This window comes from Argopecten irradians, chromosome 12 (assembly GCF_041381155.1).
Source record: "Argopecten irradians isolate NY chromosome 12, Ai_NY, whole genome shotgun sequence".
In the NCBI taxonomy this organism is placed as follows: Eukaryota; Metazoa; Mollusca; class Bivalvia; order Pectinida; family Pectinidae; genus Argopecten; species Argopecten irradians.
Window position 1 is genome coordinate 25570613 of NC_091145.1, and position 25314 is coordinate 25595926.

At 35.3% G+C, this 25314-nt stretch overlaps 3 protein-coding genes and 1 non-coding gene across 4 annotated transcripts; all 4 read right to left on the reverse strand.

Annotated features, from left to right (window-relative positions):
• Positions 1-86: 86 nt before the first annotated feature.
• LOC138336571 (tripartite motif-containing protein 2-like) lies at positions 87-7405 on the reverse strand. Its single transcript, XM_069286088.1, has 2 exons — positions 7233-7405; positions 87-5412 (listed from the first exon to the last, which is right to left on the reverse strand). Exon 2 carries the CDS (start codon positions 5388-5390, stop codon positions 3372-3374), a length of 2019 nt encoding a protein of 672 aa, XP_069142189.1. The 5' UTR covers positions 5391-5412; positions 7233-7405; the 3' UTR covers positions 87-3371.
• A 1214-nt stretch (positions 7406-8619) lies between these two features.
• Positions 8620-14787, reverse strand: LOC138336581 (tripartite motif-containing protein 5-like). The gene has a single exon (XM_069286097.1). It carries the CDS (start codon positions 13413-13415, stop codon positions 11787-11789), a length of 1629 nt encoding a protein of 542 aa, XP_069142198.1. The 5' UTR covers positions 13416-14787; the 3' UTR covers positions 8620-11786.
• Positions 14788-15615: 828 nt separating this feature from the next.
• LOC138336574 (tripartite motif-containing protein 10-like) lies at positions 15616-23883 on the reverse strand. The gene is made up of 2 exons (XM_069286092.1): positions 23754-23883; positions 15616-20591 (listed from the first exon to the last, which is right to left on the reverse strand). Exon 2 carries the CDS (start codon positions 20567-20569, stop codon positions 18554-18556), a length of 2016 nt encoding a protein of 671 aa, XP_069142193.1. The 5' UTR covers positions 20570-20591; positions 23754-23883; the 3' UTR covers positions 15616-18553.
• A 1026-nt stretch (positions 23884-24909) lies between these two features.
• Trnac-gca (transfer RNA cysteine (anticodon GCA)) lies at positions 24910-24981 on the reverse strand. Its single transcript has one exon. It is a non-coding gene; the product is annotated as a tRNA-Cys (tRNA).
• Positions 24982-25314: the final 333 nt, after the last annotated feature.

Here is a 25314-nt window from a genome sequence, read left to right on the forward strand (position 1 = left end):
CAGCTGTGACCCGAGTTAATCATACATATGTATCACGAGGTAACTTCTGTGACTCAACTGACGAGTACTACGTCAAGAGTAAATAAACCACGGTTATAACGAACATTTACCAGTAGATCAAGTGAGTTTTTTATTTTCATTTCGACTGCCTTGTGTTTGCAGTAATAATGAACCTGATAGCTATCCTTTATGATAATATTTCCTTGATTCGTTAAAGCCGTGTTTACTGTAGACGAAGTACTTCCTGACGGCTACGTATCGCTGAGTAGTTGCGTTCGGAACTGTCTGTCATTCGAGCGAGGGGGCGGAGCCAAAGGTAAGGTAATATTTGTAAACATTTATAAATACACATGGAAAGCCTGCATATACAGTTAAAGTTTTTTTACTTTGCCTGCAACACATGGGCAAATAGATAAAGATATTCTCACTGTATTTATGTCGAGATGCAGCAGATGCGGCTGGTCATTTGTTTCGTTGGCTCCGAAACTGACAGTTTATCGATGCTGGTTTTGTTAGTTTAACTTTCCCAAGATACGCCTCAATAAAATATTTGAAACCCCAATGGAGCCTATTGTGTTGATTTTAAACTGATGGATTCTTTTGAATACTTTTAAAGAATAGTCGTGCGGAAGATCCTTCAAGTTGCTGCACGGATTATCGCAGCATCCGCCATCTTTCCTCAGTGTTTGTCCGACCTAGCAACAGTAACCATGCTTCGAGAAAGTGGGCGGAGCTTAGCTCCGATTGGGGATGGGTCAATTACTGATAAGGTCACGAACAGGACGACAAGAAAAGATTAATTGATTAATCTTTTATTTCTCTTTTTCCATTAGCTTGATGATGAAATGCCTTTGTATCACTATTGGTTTTGTTTGTACTAATGAAAAGATTTAGGTCAATGAAATATGCAACGTTGCACAAATATTTAAAAACCAATCTGATGATATAAAGGTCAAAAATGATGATGAATTGACTGAAATATGAATGAGTTGTGTCAGTGTTTGCTTAGTTATAAAATATCACCAGTAGAAATGATCATTTGATGAGAAGTGAAAGTTTAACAGTTCTGTGATCCTGTGAGCCTTGTCAAACCGTAATAACTTGGATAGGTGCGAATACAAGTGATTTAAGTCTGCGTTTTGATCGAAATGACTTTAATTAAAAATAATTGTACACTAATTAACAAAACAAAACATGATACGAATAATTCATACTATTAACATCATATTGAAAAGTCACTTGATTATATCATATCGCTATTATTAACGTATTGAGCTTTTAAAAACTACAAGAAATAATTTAATAGTGCAAACTTTTAGTTCTGTCATACTTTAGTGCAAATTCAAAAACAACAAAAAAAAAACAATCAAAAACAAAAAATAAACAAGAAAAACTATAGAGTGTCAATTATGATTCATTAACGCGGATATCAATCAGGCAATTTGTTCATACAATACTGAGAATACCCGAATACAAAATGTATCACTAGGCGTGAATTACTGCTTTTAGGATAGCGCAAAAATGTTAAATTAAGGTAGGTCCATACTTTTGAAAATCGCGCCAATTCATTTGACGCTATACCGGAAGTTGCGGAGGTTGTTTTGAATTCCAGAATGGTTTCCGATACGCCACGACATCACACTTGGATATTTTTTCAATAGGTGAAAATTGTCTACATATAATATTGAATGTTTAAAATCATTAAATAAATCAAATAAAAGCAGTGAAGTGAAAATTATATGCTATCTCTGAGGTTTTTGCGGTCCCTGTCGTAAATGGGAATGGATTTTTAAACACCGGAAGTACCGTTCGTCGCTATAAATCATAAGACGGGACCCGGCCGGACCGAAATTCCGGAATTAAAAAAAATCGCATACGGATTTCCTTTAAACACACAATTTGGAGAAAATCAAAAAAACAAACAGACATAAACCAGACATAATATCACAAAAACGTATGAACTGATGTGGAATTCTTTTTTTGGCATGATTTTCAAAAAATAGTCAAATATAACCCATCTCAGCACTAGATGAAATGGGGGTAGGGTTGCGAGTTACAAACTTCAAGCTTACAAAATTGTGAAATTTTGATCGAGGACCCCGTGTTTTTATATGATATTTGAAAAACATATTACCTTGGGCATATCATATACAAATATTGTGAAATTGACATGGGTTTTCATTTCCTTTTTGGCCTATTCATTGATTTTTTACGGGCGAAAATATGGCAAAACATGGTAATAACGTATAGAAACGGTCCTGGGAAATAACAAAAATTAGTTAGCATTTGTAAAAATAAAATTAGTTTTGTATATTGTTCTATCGTAAGAAATTTAGGACAAAAAATCAACAGGATCGAGACTACATTCACCCTAATATTACAGAAAACATAATTTTATGAATTTTTCTATTTTCGGTCAGCAAATTTGCATGGATGGTATATTTCAAGCTCAAATATCTCAAAAAGTAGTTCGAGAACACCCATTTATCTTTACAGATTTGAAATCTACATGAAAAATGCAAGAAAATAAGACCTGTTAGAAAAAAATGACATGGGTTTTTCCAAAAGTATGGAGCTACCTTAAGCGCAAAAATGTTAAATTAAAACTACCGCTAAAATAGGTCTGTTCACAATAATAACAAAAACGTATCACATGCAACTGATCATTGATAATCACCAAAAAGCATCGCCAATAATCTTCTGAGCATGCAATATTTTCCTTTTCTTTTAAAGCAATGATACAGCCAATAGGCGATATGACGGTTCTCAATGACATGAGCGATTTTCTTCGCAAACACCTAAGCGGCAACCGAAACAACCGGACAAGTTACCGAAGCGGCTATCTATAAGAAGTGCTTACTTCTATGAAATACGATTCGTTTTTACTTTAATAATGAGATATGCCATTGCATTTCTTGAATTATCAACGTCACAAATACAACACAAATAAGATAGTCAGCAGTTATCATTTATCTATTTAAAGTATTTGCGATGTGATAATTGTTGTCATATGCAAAAACACTTGGTAATATATTCTCAAGAGATCTGATTGAAGCGAAAAAGACGCAGGTTTTCCACACAGTTATTAATTCCACTTAAAGTACATTTTTATGCATGAATCAATATTTTACAATCCGCACTGCTCTGTTACTTGCTAACTAATTTACAGACCTATCTATGTACATCATTTGTATCATAAATTATATTATGAAATATTTCTTTTCATACGAAAACGGGATAAGAATCATGAGCTTTGCGAACTCCGTTTTAACACTGTTAATACCAACACAACATCCGTTTTTACATTATGTCATTACGATAAACTGTGTTCACGCACAGTTTATTTGAGTACGTATCAATCAAGTTCTCCTTTAAACAAGCTGAAACAGACGTACAAAGTTCTGTTGTGCTGTTGATCTCGCTCTTGAAGTGATCACTAATTTATCTCCCCACACGGAAATCGCCCTCGGATATTCTATTCCATCATATGACGTCAGCAGTTCCCTGACCTCGGTTCCGTCCCCAGACATCTGTATGACGTTGTGGGAATTCTGTCCACAAACATACACGTTACCCTCCCGATCTACGTCTATACCTGTCGTACCCTCCACGACCCCGACCTTCAGTACATCTGTGTGTGTCCCGTCAGACAGTCGGGTGACGGCTACAGCGTCAGGGTCAGAGGTGTTGATGCTGGCAAAGACACGTCCATTTATCTGGTCACTGGCGAGATGCAGACATTTAGATTTAATTTTATGAAGCATGATAGCTTCACCTCCATTTTGTGGTACACTATAAAGTGACGTAGGTGTACCAACAACAAACATGTTGTTATTGTATGTGACACCAAAACATTTTTCTGTAAGGTTTTTAATCTTACTTTTTGATAGGATTGTCAAGGTTAAGTCCCTTACATTGACTGTACATATGGCTTTAACTTCGTCTAATGTCACTGCCACAGTGTTGTCGTCAACACGACAAAGATCGCAAAACTCTTCACTTATTTCTACGTCACATTTAAAATCACCGTATTCCGTAAATAGTTTCAATTTGTGATTTGCATTGTCTCCTAAAACAATACGTCCACCAGACAGGAGGACTGCTCCATACACATCACAGTCTTTCTCGTCAGTTGGAAGTTTGATGTCAATCTTTCTTATCATCTGCAACTGACGTTCGGACAATGGCTTACATACCACAGCAGTCGGTAGTGTCCTCTGTTGTTGATGGACGAGTATCTTCCCCAGGGTAAGACTGGTCTTTGTGTTCAATGTGAGTAGGTCAGGGTTATATTCGTGTCTCAGACTGGTGGACTTTGACGAGTTCTCCAACTCCTGTATCAGTCCCTTACAAGACTCGACCTCCGCCTGACCTCTCTGGAACAGACTGATCGTCCCCACGGCGTCCTCCTTCAGGGCGGCATCCTGTGATGACGTCAGTGTCTTCTGCATAGCGAACATCAGCCGTTCACACTTCTTCCTCGATATATCTAGGTTTTCCTTCTCCTCTTTGAATGATGCTGTCAGTTTGTCTGTAAGCGTTTTCTGAAGTACATCAAACCGCTCGTTAATCTTTGTACGTAAGTCCGTTAAACTTTGTAGTGCGGTGACTTGGTCTTCTGTCATGGACTGCAGCTGCTCCTCGACATCTTTTATCAATATCTCCATGGAATTAACGCATTTCCGAAGTTCAGTAAGAAGATCCTCAATTTTCGTGGTTTGTATCTTGTCCCGGAAATCGTCTGCTGATGTCACCGTCTCACATTTCCGATGATCGACGATGATACACTTGTGACACCCAAGGATCTGATGATCCTCACAGTAATACTCCAATTTCTCCTTATGTTTACCACACCCAGTAGCCGACATCTTCCGTCGAATGGTGGCTGATTTATTTTCTTGCGTTATATGCTCGGGCTCACAATCATCGTGAAACAAATCATGATGATCGACTTTACAAGATTCACAGAAGTACGATTTGGTTTGCTCGCACCAAAACTCTGCCGGAATGTTCACGTTTCCTTTCTTCTCACAAGGTTTACACATGATCAGCGTGCTTGTATTTTGTAGATGTTGGATCATCTCTACCGCCAGATTGTTTGTAGGAAATTGTTCGGCCCAACGTTGTTTGTCTTCTGACTGGTTTAACGGCTCGGTGTCCCTACGACATACTGGACAAGAGAAAGAAGACGCCGACGCCATCTTACCTGACGATTCATTGATGATGTAGCTAGCGAGACATTCTTGACAGAATGAATGAAGACAGGGGAGGGACTTGGGATGTCGGAGCTGTTCTAGACAGATAGGACATTCAAGCATCAGAGTGTCGAGAGATGGACTACCGAGGGCATTGTCTGATGTCTGGTCCTGAACAAATCCACCTTCCGCCATATTAAGTTGTTGTTTGGGTAACCTACAACGAAACTTTGCAAGTCAAAATAGTGATATGATATAGGATCTTGAACGAGTAGTTATTCACTTTAAAATCACAAGGCTAATCTAATAAAATCTCGTGAAATGAACAACATGAACATATATTTTTTATCACAAGCACTGTAGAATCGAAATTATTTAGAAAATCAAAATATGCTGTGAAAATTTATCTGTGGAGGCAGCCATTTTTATCCTTATTGTTATTGGCGTACGCCTCTCAAACCGCTTACTGTAATATATGACACAGTGATACATGGAAAACATTTCATGGGATAATTACATATTATATTAATCCAATACCTACTCTTTCATTCAGAGAAATGTCTACAGTATATTTGAGGCAAAACATTCAGCACACGAAAGCAGGAACATTTTTGCATGTTCAAATTCATTGTGAAGCACATTTAAAATAAAATAAATCACGTTTTTGTTTTATATTTATTGTGACATGCATCCAATTAATATAACTCAAAAACATACGAAATGAAACAGATGGATGATCCCCGTGTTCCAGTTTTAAATCTGCCATGGCATCATGACCGTGGTCAAATATGTTTTAAGTTTTAAACATTACCAGAAATATCCCAAATCAAACATCTTAGTCTGTGTTTCCGGTAAATAAATTAAACACATACAATTATAAACCGACTCCTACACATGTGTATATATATGGACATCTTGTGTCACTATTACCCTCTTCTGTACCTGTTACCCTTTCTAATAAATATTAATACATATCATCTCAGAAATGTGCATGGTCTTTTTTATCTTATCTAAATTCCTCGTCCGGTATTAGATTCACAAGATTTTTTTAATTTTTTTTTTCCAAAAAATATTATTTAATTCAGTAATACATGTAAATAACAATACATTTCCCATTCGCATATCTAGGCTCTCATTCAATTTCCATATTTGTTATATTTTAGATCAAATTTATCTCACTCTTCTCTCTTACCTAATAACAGATTTATTAAGAATTTGCGCTTGCATACATTTCAATCATTCGTCTCATCCACTCAAAAAAATTATATGCAATGAAGTTAATTAAATTAATTTCCACAACAGTTTATAAATATATCAAGGGAGACAACTCTTACATAAAATAGTCAGAAGGGAGACTTTCATTCCGTTTCATTCTAATATTCCGGGAAAAAAACCAAACACATTTACTCATAAGGAACACCATATTCACCTTAACTTGCACCACTCTCTGCATCTTTTATACAGCTATATTCAACATTCACACATAATGACAATACTTATTGTTACAGTAATATTCACAAGATAATGATACTTTTAACTGTATTTAAACCAGTCACGACAAATTGGGAATGTCGAAAGTAAAAGATCGATGTTTTAAAAACCTCATACCAAATCACGTGTAGTGAAATATGACTAATTACCCAAATAATCAACCTAATCATAAGATTGAATCTATGTCATAACGTTTTGATATCCCAGTTAGGTCACCCAGTACATTGTATCTTATCTGTAAATATATTTGTCTCAATGTTAAACCAATAAGAAACGAAAGTAACTCTAAATACCCTAACATCACGTTATATGAACGAATAATTGAAATAGGGTCTAATATTTATCTACTAAGATACAGCAGTTAAATGGTTTTCATTATGCAAATTAGTGCTTTCTCCTGAACTACGATTGTCTACTTTCGTTTTAGCTGATATAAGTACACCGTTGTCTTCGTGGTTCAAAATAACAATGCAATTTCCCGAATTTTATTCTGATACAAGGTTATAGTATCCGTTGTTCTTTAACATATCGATATTAAATTATTACCTCACAGGTAGGCTGACTCCAAACAGCTTTCTGTGCTTACACAAAAGACCGCATTTTATCTGTTTATCTTCCTCGTGAAATCGTAACGCCCATCAGGACTATTCTAATATTCAAAACAGATGGACTGAAATCAGGTCCGGATGTTATCTTCACTACATTGCAGACCATGGCCTGCATTGATTACATAGTTTTACACTGAGCATTTTACATTTCAAGCTATCTATAGAGATGTTCTGACATTGTAAATTGGTATTCATAAGCAATAAGTTTTTGTTTAAAAAAATAATATGGATCCTCGGTATTCCAGGAGTTGCTATTAATTTCATTGTATCCGCCCCTGGAATATGTCATAGTAAAACACTGACCAATCACAGGCCTGCAGAGACTTCCTTTGAATATTACAGAGACAGCGACGCCCAACTTCATAGTCACACAGTCAAACACAGTGTACCATTATTCACTTATTATACCACCTGTCTCATCTGTGATCGCATACAGAACATTCAGTGTTGCTATGGCATATTGCAGGGATGGATATCACGACAGTGATAGTAACCCCTGGAAGGTCGAGGGTTTTAATCTAAATTTAAATTTAAATTGTAATTGAAAATTTCTTAAAATTATGTCTAATTATAAAATAATCTAACTTTGTCATTATTTTATATATAACAATTAAGTGAAAAGATCGAATAAACTTCTGTATAACAATCCAAACAATTTGTCATCAGTAATACTACAGAAATAAAAGTGCGATAATTCTACCGAATGAGTGTATCTTGATATATGGCGAAATCAAAGAATTGACGAATCAGCGTAAATCTAGATCTGTAGACGATAAAAAATAGGGGACACCCGGGTTCGAACCAGGGACCTCTCTGCAGTCGAATGCTCTACCACTGAGCTATATTCCCTTGAAAGCCCCTTGCGAAAATAGATCATGTATATTTCTGATGCAATAATATCGGATTAAGGGGTCAACATAATGATTAACTTCTTCAATAATTGTATAAGCTATTTTTCAGATGTCAGAACTAAAATAAAATACAACATAATAATGTAAAGTTATATTTGTATTGGTTAGTAGCTGAAACCTTGACACACACATATATAGACCGTCAATTAACTGTATAACATCATTATAAACCGTCTGCTAACTGGAATATCATTACATCATTACCCCAATCTACTCAGGTCGCAGGTTTACGTCGACAAACAAAATCCTAGTCGTATGTTTACAGTTAGTATACGTATACCTGTCGTCTGCTTACGAGGAATAGTATTATCTATAAATGAACCTGACTATGACGTCAGACATCGTACACAAGTCGTTTTACTATCATGGTATAAATATAGCCGGGGTTGTCCTTTTGGACAGACACGGGGAGACAGGAGGATACCGATGTACGTAGGTCACTTTATATTTTTGTTGTTATGTTGTTGAAATGAAAAAAAAAGTTTTTGCTCGATTTTCTTATCTTGGAAGTGTATAATTAATTGTTTCTGCTGGGTATCTTAATACCAAAAACCCGTTAAATCTTCTCCATTTCAATCACTCAGTTTTGTTTATTCATTAATATAATTAATCAATATTTCAATGAAATTTAAAAAGGTGATTATTTTCCAGGGTTAGAATACTTTCACATTCTGTATGTTAATAAAATATCAAGAACTTCAACCACAGTGTACCATTATTCATTTTTTTCTACGGACAAAAAAAAAAAAAAAAAATGAAACAGCGGACTAGATAAGATCTAAGCACCATGCCGAAAGTGAGTCAATTACATGTATATCTATTTCCCGAATATTCTATTTTATGTAACTACCATATTTACTTTTTATTTCTTCTGAATTTTCCCGGTCTCGATCATCAATAAATGTATAATGAATATATGATTGCTTCATACCTTCCAGTTAAAAAATATCTTATTTAGCAAATAGACAGTCCTAAACAATTATTCATAACTAAACCAATTTGTTTCAGTATGGTATTCATTTATTAAAGATAGCATGTATCTGTTGGGGCGAATAGGATAAATATCACAAAATGTACATACATGTACTAACAAGTATATCTAAAAGCATGTCATAATTTTTTGTTATGATATTAAAAATGAAAATTAACTGTTGATTTATAGAGTTGCAATAAATATGATCAAAAATTATATCGTTCCTCTTCAATGAGTTAACCAACCCCAACCCCTACTTATTTTTATAAACCTCACCATGTATTTATGTTTTATATAATTGTTTGTTTGTATCACCAATATCAGGAGAAGACTAAGATAGGCTATGCCTGATGTCAAATCCTATTGACACTTAACATCTTCTGTCAATAAAATATTTGGAAATTGAAATTTATTAAAGATCAGATATAACACTATCTTAAGAATCAACAAAGTCATGTTATCATGCTAGAAGACCAAGATTCCCAGTTGTACTATTATGAATCAATTTCTATTTAAAGGGACAATTCACTCAGGCTAATTCTTTTACATAACCAAGAAGCAAAATATGGCATAAATGTATTGTTCTATATTTCTTATGAAACATATTACATAAAATATTGACATTCCACGTCATTATTTAGTATTTTAGTTGATACCGTTGTAATTACAAATCGTTGATCAATACGATTAAGCAGGTACAATATGTATGCTGTATCCGTATCCGGGCAAAAGTCACGCACGTTAAACAAATGAATTACATAACCACTGTGGAGGTGATAAAATTATTTTTAAGGCAAGACAATTCACCTAATAAGTTAAACACACTACTGTCAGAGCGATTTCAGCAGTTCTAGACAAAAGTAGCATTACTCTACGAGACAAGGGATAGGGTTCGGCATACAAGATTTTCGACCACAATGTGTAATGGCGGACAGCGAGCGAGTTTGAACATTTCACACGCATTTTACTACCATGGGCTTTTCTGGCATATCACAGAAAAACCGACTGGTCTAATTTCCATTAGAACTGGGTTTTATCCAATATATGTACAAAATTTAATGTTCTCTTAGACTGAATTGTCCCTTTAATGATTTTCAATACATTATCATGTGATTTTTTGAAGATGAATTCAAAAGTAAAATCATCTTTATTCTCACATTGATATTTAGGGGGTTGGGGAAAACATATACTGCTATTCTGAGCAGAAAGAATGATTTGACTGTGTGATATTATATTCTTAAAGAAAACATTGATTTTTTTTTTCAATTTTGCAAATATTCATACTTATCGGACAACTAACTTGGAAAAAAATTGCTTTAGTTTCTCACGTGTATGGTCAAAACATTAAAATTCCTGTTAACTCATTATTTACGTCAAATAGCTATCTCGGATTCAAAACAGCTCAATATCAAGCACACTACCATGCTATTTTTCATTCCTTTTTCAACTTTGGTATGAACGCCTATTTCCAAAAATCTATGTCAGAAAAAAATTTAGCCATTCGAAAAAATTGACCTTCCTTCAAAGCACATATACATGTAATCAAGCGATTTTTTTCTGGGCTTGAATGAACTTCGCACTACTTCCCACTAAATCACAAAAAACTACTTGATACGAATAATCTATTAAAAAGTCACTTCTAAATTATATCATATCGGTCATACTTAACGTCTTTAACTATAAGAAATAATAAACAACTTACGGATTGCAAATATAAGTGCTAAATATAACAAATAATCGACATATTTCAGAAAAAAAAATCGGTATTTATCCAATGTACATCATCAACAATTTTACAGCCCATCATTGCAGTTGCTGATTCGTGTACATTACTCAGCCATGTTTCAAACTATTGTAACATTGTAACCATTTCTTTTACGTTTGGCATCTGTAATGAAATTAATCACATTGCACTTGGTAAAAATATCCCGCCTGATTTGATGAAGTGAAATAGATGAAGAGTTTCACACAGTGATTCATTCTACTTCTTCATTTTTATCCATTAATCAATACTGCTTTGTTTCCGATAAATACCGATAAAATTTAACAATATTTGTAATATAATATTTTCAACAGGATTAGTATTCGGAGTAATTTGCAAAGTCCACTCCACTTTTATCGTGCTGATATGAAAACATAAACTTGCACAACGAAATGCAGTCTGCACATTAATATTCACTCAATGTTTTCACGTTCAAACAGCATTTAAGCACAGTTTATATAACTACGTTTCCCTTTAAACAAGCTGAAACAAATGTACATAATTCTTTTGTTCTGATTCGTTTGTGATCACTACTTTATCTCCCCACACAGAAATCGCCCTCTGATATTCTATTCCATCTGATGACGTCAACAGTTTCCTGACGTTGGTTCCGTCCTCAGACATCTGTATGATGTTGTGGGAGTTAACCCCAAACACATACACGTTACCCTCCCTATCTACGTCTATACCTGTTGTACCCTTCACAACCCCGACCTTCAGTACATCTGTGTGTGTCCCGTCAGACAGTCGGGTGACGGCTACAGCGTCAGGGTCAGAGTTGTGGATGCTGGCAAAGACACGTCAATTCCTCTGATCACTGGCGAGATGTAGACATTTAGATTTAATTTAATGGAGCATTGTAGCTTCACCTCTGTTTTGTGGTACACTGTAAAGTGATGTTAGTGTACCAACAACAAACGTGTTGTTATTGTATGTGACACCAAGACAGTTTTTAGTAACGTTTTGAATCTTGATATTCGACTTGGAAGTCAATATGGAATCCCCGACATTGATAACACAAATTATTTTCAATTTCACCAACATCACTGCTACTGTGTTGTCATCAATACGACAAAGATCGCACGGTCTTTTACATAGCTCCAACTCACATTGAAAATCAGTGTTTTCCGTAAAAAGTTTCACTTTTTGATTTGCCTTGTCTCCTACAACAATACGACCACCAGACAGGAGGACTACTCCACGGACAACACAGTCTTTCGCATCGGTCTGAAGATTGATGTTGATCTTTTTGGTCATCTTTAACTGACGTTCGGACAATACTGCAGTATTTGGCAGTTTCCTCTGTTGTTGATGGATGGCTATCTTCCCCAGAGTAAGGTTGGTCGCTCTGTTCGATGTGAGTATGTCAGGGTTATACTCGTGTCTCAGACTGGTAGACCTTGACGACTTCTCCAACTCCTGTATCAGTGCCTTACACGACTCGACCTCCGCCTGACCTCTCTGGAACAGACTGATCGTCCCCACGGCGTCCTCCTTCAGGCCGGCATCCTGTGATGACGTCAGAGTCTTCAGCATAGCTAACATCAGCCGTTCACACTTCTTCCGGGATACATCTAGGTTTTCCTTCTCCTCTTTGAATGATGCTGTCAATTTGTTTGTAAGCTCTTTCTGAAGTTCATCAAAACGCTCGTTAATCTTCGTACGTAGATCCATTAAACTTTGTAGCGCGGTTACTTGGTCTTCTTTAATGGTCTGCAGCTGCTCCTCGACATCTTTTATCAATATCTCCATGGAATTTACGCATTTTCGAAGTTCTCCAAGAAGATTCTCAATTTTTGTGGTTTGTAGCTTGTACCGGAAATCGTCTGCTGATGCCACCGCCTCACATTTCCGATGATCGACGATGATACACTTGTGGCATCCAAGGATCTGATGATCCTCACAGTAATACTCCAATTTCTCCTGATGTTTACCACACACAGTAGCCGACATCTTCCGTCGAATGGTGGCTGATTTGTTCCTTTCTGTGATATTCTTGGGCTCACAATCATCGTGAATCAAGTCATGATGACCAACTTTACAGGATTCGCAGAAGTAAAATTTGATGTGATCACACCAAAACTTCGCCGGAATGTTCACGTTTCCTTTCTTATCACAAGGTTTACACATGATCAGTGTATTCGTATTTTGTAGATGTTGGATCATTTCTACCGCCAGATTGTCGGTAGGAAATTGTTCGGACCAACGTTGTTTGTCTTCTGACTGGTTTAAGGACTCGGTATCCCTACGACTTACTGGACACGAGAAAGAAGACGTCGACGCCATCTTACCTGACGATTCATTGATGATGTAGCTAGTGAGACACTCTAGACAGAATGAATGAAGACAAGGAAGGAACTTGGGATGTCGGAGCTGTTCCAGACAGATAGGGCATTCAAGCATCAGAGTGTCGAGCGATTGATTACCGAGGACATTGTCTGATGTCTGGTCCTGAACAAATCCACCTTCCGCCATATTAAGTTGGTGTTTTGGTAACCTAAAACGAAACTTTAAAAGTCAAAATAATGTAGTGATATAGGATCTTCAACGAGTAGTTATTCAAAGGGAGCAATTAACATTTCAAGACTAATTTCATCAAATCTCGTGAAATGAACACAAATACTTTTTATCACAAGCACCTACATTCGTAACTATTTTAGAAAGTCAAAATGTTTGTGAAAATATCTCTATAGAGTAAGCTAAAAAAAAAAACCAACATTTATTAAAATTTTAAGACTAATTTCATAAACTGAAAACGTGAAATGAACAAAATTTATGCATTATTATACATTTTATCACCAGCACCTAAAGTACATTTGAGGCATAGCCTTCAACAAACGAATGCAGGGACACTTTGCATATTCATGATTACTGGGAAGCACATTTCAAATCAAGTAAAATCACATGTTTTTGGTTTATGTTTCCTTTGTCTTAAAACATTCTTAATGTTTTTTATCAGTTTAAAATAACACAAAAACCAAACGAAATAGAATAGAGTGCTTGATATAAACATACCAATGAAGCATATATTTCCTTAAAGAGAAAAGAAACCATCTTTCCAATGATTGCTTGATGAACAAAATTGGCCAAGTATTGACAAAGATATGACCTGATGAACAGAGAAATTCCAAAACTGATCTAGGTAGACATTTCCCTGTTCTCTACTTTAATCACCACCGCCATGTTTATTTTTTCTTCGGAACCCTTCTCAATTTTATAAACCAGCGCAACATTAAATGCTAACGCAGTGCATTTACGATCTGTAAAATCGAGAAGGTTCTGTGTCCCAAGCTTTAATCCTTATTTGTCCTAAACTTGTCTCCCTTGTCCACTGCTTGTAGTCTTCTGCTTTTTCAAAGAGTTTTCCTCCAGTGTCTCGGGCTCTGCTTAATGTCTATCTTATTTCACTGGTATATTATCGCTATGTTCCTGTGGTGTTGATCATAAGCATATATTTACACTTGCTAGACTTGTTCTCTATACGCAAGTACTAGCCGTTTTTGTTTTCCATAACATTCAACTTTGATCTTGCGTATGAAAATGTTCTATGCAACGTTAAGGGGCTACTTTTTTAAAGAAACACATGGCTTTGATTACATTTTGACGCAACATTACGTGTATATTGTTGTTTTTCATGGAATTTGGAAAAATGTAAACAATACATATATGTTTTATAAGGGCGAAGTGCGAAGCACTTCTAAGGTAAGAGATACACGAAGAAAAAAGACAATCTTCAAAATTCAATCTTACACACTAACAGCTTCAGTTTGCGGCCGCCATTTTGTCATACATATGGGGAGATTGTGCGTTGCTCCGGTACTGCTCTCCCCAGTAAATATATATTTAACTAATGCAAATGCATAACAGGAGTAATTAAACATTTTTAATAATTTTTTAGATAATAAAAATAACACTTTAAAAATAAATATTGAAAGCAGTTAAAATATCCACGAAGCGAAGATGAGCACAAGAAATCATGACGTCACATAACGTCAACAAATGGCGCGAAATCATAGGATTCGCATACGCGGCACTCTAGGCCTTGAATGGACACAGAGTTGAGTTTATGCTAGACAATTATTACATCATATACTTCTATAGTTTAAAGTGCGTCCTTTTATTTCTAAATTATGTCTTCTACATGAAATAGAAAGTAAAATAAACAAGTAGAGCTTCGCTCTTTCTATGCCGTGCATGATTCATAATAAAACATCAGGCTGCGCCCTTTAAGGCCTTGCCTTCGGTCATATTATTTATAAATGATACAAACATTTTTTAAAATTAACAATTGTATAAAGAAACGGGGAAAATATCCCGTCCGTGCAGTGCTTTCAATTTTGTTAAAATGATGGATGTCAAATGTAAGTTTACATTACCTCTGTGTCTGTGTTCGTATTAATTAATTAATTAAACGTTTGGAAACATTAATTTCAATTAGTTTTGTTCTATCCAAATTTCCACTTCCTATTTATAAGATAAACTGTTGTACACCGAAGATTATCTACACAACTGTCAAGTCGATAGTTTGTCACGACTTGAACCATATTATATATTATCAGCGCCCTGTTAATGAATGTACGTGCATTAAGGTTTATAGAGTAAACCTTAGAAGACTTTATTTACCTGTCAACACTACATGATATGATTGGAGGATTTGTAATTAAATACAATTAAATTAATCAAAAGCAACTACACACGTTTATTAAAATGGTTTTTAAATCTACATCAATTTGATATACAATATTGTAGTTATCAGCTTCTCATATCAAAGATACGAATATAGCTACACTTTCACTGGTGGTTTGTCCTATTGAATACATATATAGCTCGTACAAACACAGCTAATTTCTACTTCATATGGTACCATATCAGCTTCCATATCAAGGATACGAACTTTGCTACACTTTCACTGAATGGTTTGTCCTGTTGAATACAATTAATATCTCGTGCAAATACAGTTAATATCTAGTTAATATGGTATCATATCAGCTCTAATACCAAAGACAAGAATATAGTTACACTTTCACTGGTGGTTTGTCCTGCTGAATAAATATATTGGCTCGTACAAATACAGCTTATTTCTAGTTAATATGGTATCATATCAGCATCTCCCAGCACTACACTTTCACCTACTTAATCTTATTTAAAAGAGTAAATGATATGTTCCACATAAGTCTTTGAAGACTAGTAAATAAAGTTCAGTATAATTTGATATTTATTTGAACCTAGTCGAATCGTTTAGACTGCAAAAAAATATTAAAAACACATTATCCGGGGATAAAGCTATTTCAGATTAATACCTATGGATGTAGTATTGGTCATGACATTAAAATGAACAGTCGGGCAAGGATGGCTAAAGTCGGTAAAAATGGTGTGAATGTATTCAGTATAATTTCTTATGGAATAGAAAAATAAACTTTCTCGTCAAAATCTGTCTGCGCATGTAGAAATTAATTTAAAGTAAAGGAATCCTAAAACGTCCTCCCGGCTGACTATGTCCGTGGTTACATTTCCACGCAGCCTCGCTTTCAATGCTTTCAACTTTTCTTTATTTCAATGGTCAGAACTGGGAAACGTAAGCAGAACTTGACCGTCGTATTAATATGTGAGAACTTTTGGAAGGCCAATGAACGCATTTAGACTGGTTTTCTTTGCCCGACTATTCACTTTAACGATCTTGTTAAATATTAGCTGAAATCTTATGCTCATATAACTGTAAAGGCGCAAACAATCGGATGTATGTTGAAAATATCGTACACTCTTTATTTAGATCTATGTATACTTTATTTCCAGATGCGCTTTTCGTAGGACTTGAATTTTCAATGTGGCGGGATATCTTTATAAAAATGTAATTTATAATGTTGTAAAACCATCAGGTGTTAAAAATATATTTGTGACCCTCCTGTAGAATATCCCTCGTATTCATGTGAAATTTCGATACAATATCAAATCCGATCAAAAGGCGCATACCGAAATCAAAATTGGATTTAAAATTTCCAAAATCTAAGTGTAAAAACAAAGACACTGTCTCTCTGTTAATATGATAATCATTCTTCTTTTCTTTTATTTGAAAATATTATTATTTTACATACTATCAAGTAAAGTTAGAATCAGGTGATAATATTTGGTTATTATATAAAAAATGAAAATTAACTGTTAATTTATAGAGTTACAATAAATATGATAAAAATCTATGTCGTTCCTCATCTAGGAGTTACCTCCCCATATTTTCATAAACCTCACCATGTATATATATTTTATATAATTGTTTGTTTGTACCAACAATATCAGGAGAAGACTAAGATAGGCTACATTTTTTGTTAATAAAATATTTGGAAATCGAAATCGTATCCGTTCGATGGCAAACTGTTAACCGTTCCTCGACCAAAAAAGAAAATCAAATTCAAATGATGAACAATTTACATGTACAGACATGTATACATGTGCGTACAATTTTTAAAAGTTGGACAAAAAACCCACTCTAGGAATGAGGCCTTCCAGAGTTATGCTTACCCGGGTACATAAAACCTGGATGCAGAAAGTTTTCCATTTTGACAAATAAGGATGTGTATAATCATTTAAATCTTATACATTCTCACCAGTTATGAAATATTCATGGTTTTCTCATTGTGCATTGTTTCAAAAGATAATGTAGGAAGAAATATGACAATGTATGTTCAAATTATGTAATATTCCAAGGTGTATTATCCTCAATGAAACAGATAGTTCACAGAAAATATACATTTATAATTTAATTTCATATGTTATACTCATTTCTATTGGTTAGATCTTTGAGGTTATTTTTCCATAGACCGAATGAAGTGTACGGCAAGTATTATGACGTCATATATACCAAACGGTTTCGCGGGGAATTCTAAAAGCGGCACAGTCAATGACCATAATGAATTAATGGATAAGATATCCACTGCGCCACAACTCACTTTGTTTTATTGTAAAAAAAAGTAAAATCACTGAAATCTATGCCTAATTAGTACCTGAGTGAGTTATCTAAATTAAATCATAAGCATTATTCTCAATATATTTTGGTTTTATGAAGTCATAGACAAAAAACGGACAGACATTGTTTTTCATAGACGCTCCGCTCCGTTCACAGGGCTGTGGATAGCCTCGCCTACTTCCGTTTACTTAAACCGTTTTGTGATGGATATTAGCGGATACGTTCTATAAAATAAAAATACAGGAAACAAAAATCAGGATTCTCGGAACATAGTGACTGTGTCGTCACGAAGATTCATATTCGGGCACGGTACGTATACATAGTTTTTATGTGACCGACTTTTAACGTTTTAATCGAGGTACCCCTCTCAATCAAAGATGGCGGCTGTCATCCTTTGTCTTTTTTTATATATAATCGATACAGATTTTTTTTCATAACTTTTTCTCGCAATCGACTATGTACAATATATTTGTATTAAGTTTTTTTCGTCAGAAATAACGGGATTCGATTCATAAATAATTTCCAAACACAACTCATCAACATGATTTCACACTGATATATAAAAATTCATATTAACTCAATGTCTTCATGGAAAACAATATTAACGCAGAGTTTATGTGACTACGTACTAATCGAGATATTAAGTTTTTTTTCTTTAAACAAACTGAAACGAATGTACAAAGTTCCGTTGTTCTGATGACGCACTTGAAGTGATCACTACTTTATCTCCCCACACAGAAATCGCCCTCGGCCATTTTATTTCATCTGATGACGTCAGTAGTTCTCTGACGTTGGTTCCGTCCCCAGACATCTGTATGACATTGTTGGAGTCCCGTCCACAAACATACACGTTACCCTCCCCGTCTACGTCTATACCAGCTGTACCCTTCACGACTCCGACCTTCAGTACATCTGTGTGTGTCCCGTCAGACAGTCGGGTGACGGCTACTGCGTCAGGGTGAGAGGTGTGGATGCTGGCAAAGACACGTCCATTCCTCTGATCACAGGCGAGATGCAGACATTCAGATTCAATTTTATGGAGCATTGTAGCTTCGCCTCCATTTTGTGACACACTGTAAAGTGATTGGGATGTACCAACAACAAACGTGTTGTTATTGTATGTGACACCAAGACAGTTGTCAGTAACGTTTTGAATCTTAATATTCGACATGGCCGTCAATGTGGAATCCCCGACATTGATAACACAAATGGTTTTAACTTTCATCAAAACCACCGCTACAGTATTATCGTCAATAAGACAAATGTCACGTACGCTTTCACGTTGTTTCATCTCACATCGAAATTCACCGTTCTCCGTAAAAAGTTTCACTTTGTGATTTGCATTGTCTCCTACGACAATACGTCCACCAGAGAGGAGGACTATTCCATACACAGAACAGTCTTTATCGTCAGTGAGAACTTTTATGTTGATCTTTCTGGTTATCTTCAACTGACGATTGGATAATGTCCACCATATCACAGCAGTCGGTAGTGTCCTCTGTTGTTGATGGAAGAGTATCTCCCCCATGGTAAGACTGGTCTTTGTGTCCAATGTGAGTATGTCAGAACTATACTCGTGTCTCAGACTGGTAGACCTTGACGACTTCTCCAACTCCTGTATCAGTCCCTTACACGACTCGACCTCCGCCTGACCTCTCTGGAACAGACTGATCGTTCCCACGGTGTCCTCCTTCAGGCCGGGATCCTGTGATGACGTCAGGGTTCTCTGCATAGCGAACATCAGCCGTTCACACTTCTTCCTCGATATATCTAGGTTTTCCTTCTCCTCTTTGAAAGATGCTGTCAATTTGTCTGTAAGCTCTTTCTGAAGTACATCAAACCGCTCGTTAATCTTCGTACGCAGGTCCATTAAACTGTGTAGTGCTGTGACTTGGTCTTCTGTCATGGTTTGCAGCTGCTCCTCGACATCTTTTATCAGTATCTCCATGGAATTTACGCATTTTCGAAGTTCTCCAAGAAGATCCTCAATTTTCGTGGTTTGTATCTTGTCCCGGAAATCGTCTGCTGATGTCACCGCCTCACATTTCCGATGATCGACGATGATACACTTGTGACATCCAAGGATCTGATGATCCTCACAGTAATACTCCATTTTCTCCTTATGTTTACCACACCCAGTAGCCGACATCTTCCGTCGAATGGTGGCTGATTTGTTCCTTTCGGTGATATTTTCTGGCTCACAATTCTCGTGAAAAAGGTCATGGAAGCCGACCTTACAAGATTCACAGAAGTATGATTGGGTTTGCTCACACCAAAACTTCGCCGGAATGTTCATATCTCCTTTCTTCTGACACGGCTTACACATGGTCAGTGTTCTCGTATTTTGTAGATGTTGGATCATTTCTACCGCCAGATTGTTTGTAGGAAATTGTTCGGCCCAACGTTGTTTGTCTTCTGACTGGTTTAACGGCTCGGTGTCCCTACGACATACTGGACACGAGAAAGAAGACGCCGACGCCATCTTACCTGACGATTCATTGATGATGTAGCTAACGAGGCATTCTTGACAGAATGAATGAAGACAGGGGAGGGACTTGGGATATCGGAGCTCTTCCAGACAGATAGGACATTCAAGCATCAGAATGTCGAGAGATTGACTACCGAGGACATTGTCTGATGTCTGAACCTGAACAAATCCACCTTCCGCCATGGTAATGTGGCGTTTACCAACCCTTAAAACAAAAACAATAATATACAAATTAAAAAGCGCAACAAAATCTTTGTCTGTCTTGAACTTTAGAGATGAATGAAAAGTGTCAAAAGCACCCCTTTGGATTCCCCAACATATCACTAAAGAGAATGTTTAGAAATTAAATCACCGGGTTTTAAGGCTCTGAACATGCTATATATATAACTTATGGGAAACAGTAGTTTAGATAGAAGAAATCGTTTTGAGAAGAAGGCATGATAAATATGTTGTGTTCAAATTTCGTGAAAAATCAAGGAAGAGTATAATAATTCGTCAATACGTAGAAACAAAAGTAGTTTTTTTTATTGTGCTATACTTTATCCTCTATTTTGCACACAGTACAGACATGTAAATAAAATCATTACAATTTAAAAACAAAATGTCGATTTAAACGATAGACAAAGCTAAAACTGGATCTAGTGCATATAATTATTACATTAATTGATTTGTTATTGTAAATGTGGCTGTTATAACTATTTTATCTCAATTACGCAGGTGGACTTGTAAAATTATATTTGATATTACTCCATACAGACCGTGTCAAAATACATATATCTTTGCTGATTTTTATTACGTTAGATGATTATCAAAATTGTCAAAAAAACCCGCTAAAACTCAATCAATTTTTTATCAAGATATATATATGAGCAAGTTTCTTTATTTCAATAGTCCAAAGAACTCAACTAAAACTAAACCGCTGACGAACTGCTTTTAGTTTGCAATCTAATCAGAATAAGGTAACTTAACATATCACCCGAAAAGATGAAGAAAACCAATCGTCAAAAACGCGATACTCCGCGCTTGATTTCAATTTTTATCAAACATGGTACTCTTAACTGTTTAATGATTAAACAGATCAAGATCAATTGTTCAGTCTGCTGATCTTGAGAAGATCGGTATTAAATATGGTTTATCAATCAATCATTTCACGACTGAAAACAAAGATAGCACTATAAAATGACAAGGGTTCAGCTATCACAAAGAGCCACAAAATCAACATACTACAGTCTCCTAAACACGCCTGCATGCACGTCACACACGCAACATACGGTCCCCGGATGTTAATAGAACGTAAATCAAATCAACCAAGAAACCAACCAACAAATCGAAGACGACCCATCGCTGAGCAGACATTTAGAACATTTTGGAGGTATGTCACCGTTCATTTGCGTGAAAGTTGGGTGCACAAATATTTCAAAGACTCTAAATATATCCTCTTGATTCACGAAAAAACGAAGTGGTTATTTATTTTAACAACATTGTAAAATTCTACAATTATATATATGACTTTCTAGTAGAAGAATGAAAGATTTTCAAATTTGGTTTCTCCTTGATTATTTTTAATTTATTTTCAAAGTGGAGTTTCATTGTCTTTACAAAACTGTAGATTGATTAAACTATATTGCTATTTAACATTGATTGCATAATTTTCTTGTCATTAAAATAAAGTAAAATTAATAAAGTAATCAGTACAAGATATGCTATAATGGTCGATATATTGGACCCATTTAAGCGATGCATATCGCATGTCTTATTTACACAAATATACTATAGCCACATGTATAAATAGTAGAAAATCATCGTAGCCTCGTGAATAATTTAAAAGTAAATAAATAAATAAACATTATTTTGATAGTTGGTTCATTCCATGAGGCACTGCATTAGCAAAAAAAAACGTGGTTAATCAGTGCTTATGGAGGGAATGGGTTGTCAGAAACAAATGTAATTTGACAAATATCGAATTTTGAGCATCGTCTGCCCATATTGTGCACGCAATAAAATCAATCTAAACGAATAGATGTGTTTCGTTTGTCCAATATAAAACAAAAGTAAACACGTAGTTGTCATCCAAATATTACATGCACCAACATTTGATTAATAAAATATTATCAATATTAATATATTTACACCTTTATGTTATTTCTATACAGCTACGATTGTCTACTTTCGTTTTAGATTACAGATATACACCATTACAGATGTTTATGCATTCCGGTCGGGTACGAAATGGTCCCTACACATGTGTGCTAGTGGAACACTGCCGCAGTGAATCATTTGATTAGTTAACATACATGTATCAATATGGCGGCCAGGTCACCACAATCTATTCGGTGGACCCACTTAAATGTCTCGAAGATCTAATATTTGGCGGCTACCTCATACTTAAATGACGACCACCGTATAACTAATTGACGGTTGTCGGATAATTATATATTGCAACCGCCAAGTAATCTTTATTGTATTTTCGTTATCCTGAATATTAGTAAATCACGTGATAGAATACTGGATTCTGATTGGCTACACACATGGCTACTATTTGCAATAGTGCCCGGCACTATTGAAGTGGCGCGAAATTGAACGTGAATGTATTGTGACGTCACCATTACATGACGTCATTATAACGTTGCGCTTCGACCAAGACGTCAAGATGGCGGACAGGCTGTTTTGTGCGGGGATGGAAGCAAATTTTCTGTTCTACAGAAGAAAGTTCACTCATGTTCTATTTTGATATACTTTTAATCTTCATGAAGCTGAATCCCGTTTTATAGAAACACATATTTCCGCGACAATTCATATGTTGTACTTTTAACGTAATAATATGGTTTGGAAATGAAGATAGCATTGAGAGGTGTCACTTTGACGTGCTTCTGTTACGATGACATAAAAACAAGTCCCATCTGAGGGTGATGTACTGAACCCATTATGGCCTTCGGCTTGGGCACTATTTCATCCCTCGACAATACTATGAGGCAATAGTGCCCTCTCAAACAGGCCATAATAGATAAATAGTTTCTGCGTAAGCCTGATCTGGTTCAGTAGGTTTCCTGATGGATATCAGTGTTAACCCAATAGAAAACGAAAGTAAACACTAAGATGTCATCCAAATGTGACATGAATCAATATTTCAAATATATACCAATATTTAATAATAAATATTTATCAATATTTAAAATATACATACACATGTACGTTATTTCAACACAGATACGACTGTCTACTTTCGCTTTAAACATATTACTGTACAGAGGTTATATCAAACAATATCACTTCTTAATTGTTAGAGGTATTGTCACATAAATAACCGTACATATACCTTTTCAAAATTATTGTCAGTATAAAATTAATATGTAATAGGCCTACTTACTTAAAGTAGCAGTTTCCACAGGAACATCGTCACTGTTGTTACCCTCGACCGCCTGTCGCCCTGTCGTAACGCTTCGTTTCAAAGAAAGACGATTCTAATATACAAACAAACACGGTCATAAATTAATCTAGTCCGGAATATTTTACACTCTTATTTTGCATTCCACGAAATCTTCGAGTTAACAGCTAAATGCTATAGAACATTAATAACAAGGGCGTACTTGTGAAATTACACAAATGAAGATTAATTATGTATAATTACCATTTTAGTTTATAATATTATAGTTTGATATTATAAACGTGATCTGTAATAGACGATCATTTCCTTCATTTTCCTATTGAGATATCAATAGAGTGTAGAGGTCGATACGTTGTTACAATCGTCGATATTTTTAACAATGTTTGTCTTGTGTTATTTCCATGAACATTTTGAGTGTGTAATCCGGCACACTTGTCATAGTGTCCGTGAAACTCATTCAGTGACGAAGAGACAGTAATAGAACTCACTTCTAGTAGCCATGCTTGTATTGCTATTTAATGATATAAAGAAACAAATGACGAATACATTTTTTTAATGCTAGGATTTTTATCAATATGCAAATTTTGAAATTAAATTTTTTTTTTAATTATTTTACTTTTAATTATCACCCGCATGATAAACAGCATTAAGCAAAAAAGCATTAGATGTAGGGATTTTTAAATCAATAAGCATGTAAAGAATGTAAAGACTTCTTCTTTGAACTTTTTTCTTCTTTCGATTTTAACTTTCGATTCTATATATCTATCCATGTTATACATTAGCAGAGCCCTGTCCATTTTACAATTTTGCTACCATACAATGATGAATTTCGTTTTATATAGTAAACATTAGAAATACGTTGTTTATCTGTTACCTCAGAAGTATATGACACGATTAATTAATTAATTACTTAAACATTGATGTCAAATTATGAAATTAGTCATTATTTTTTTATATAACAATAAAGTAAAAAGATCGAATACTATCACTACTAGAAATCAAAACAATTCTGCATCGATAATACAACAGGAATGAAAATGAGATAACTCTACATTACTGAGCATATCTTGATATATGGAGAGATCCAAGAATTGACAAATCTGCGTTAATCCAGATCTGTAATGTGACGATAAAAATTAGGGGACACCCGGGTTCGAACCAGGGACCTCTCGATCTGCAGTCGAATGCTCTACCACTGAGCTATATCCCCCTTGACAACAGATTATATATATTTCTGATGCAATAATATCGGATTCAGAGGTCAACATAATTATTTACTTCTTCCCTAATTATATAAGCTATTTTTAAACGTCAGCACTAAAATAAAATAAGACATAATAATGTATATTTATATTTGTATTGTTTACTAGCTGACACCCTTAAACACACGTATATAGACCGTCAATTAACTGTGAACATCAATATAAACCGTCTGCTAACTGGAATATCATTACATCATTACCCCAATCCGCCGTCTGTGTCAATGTGTAAACGTACCAGGTCGTAGGTTTACGTCTGTAAACAAAATCCTAGTCGTTTGTTT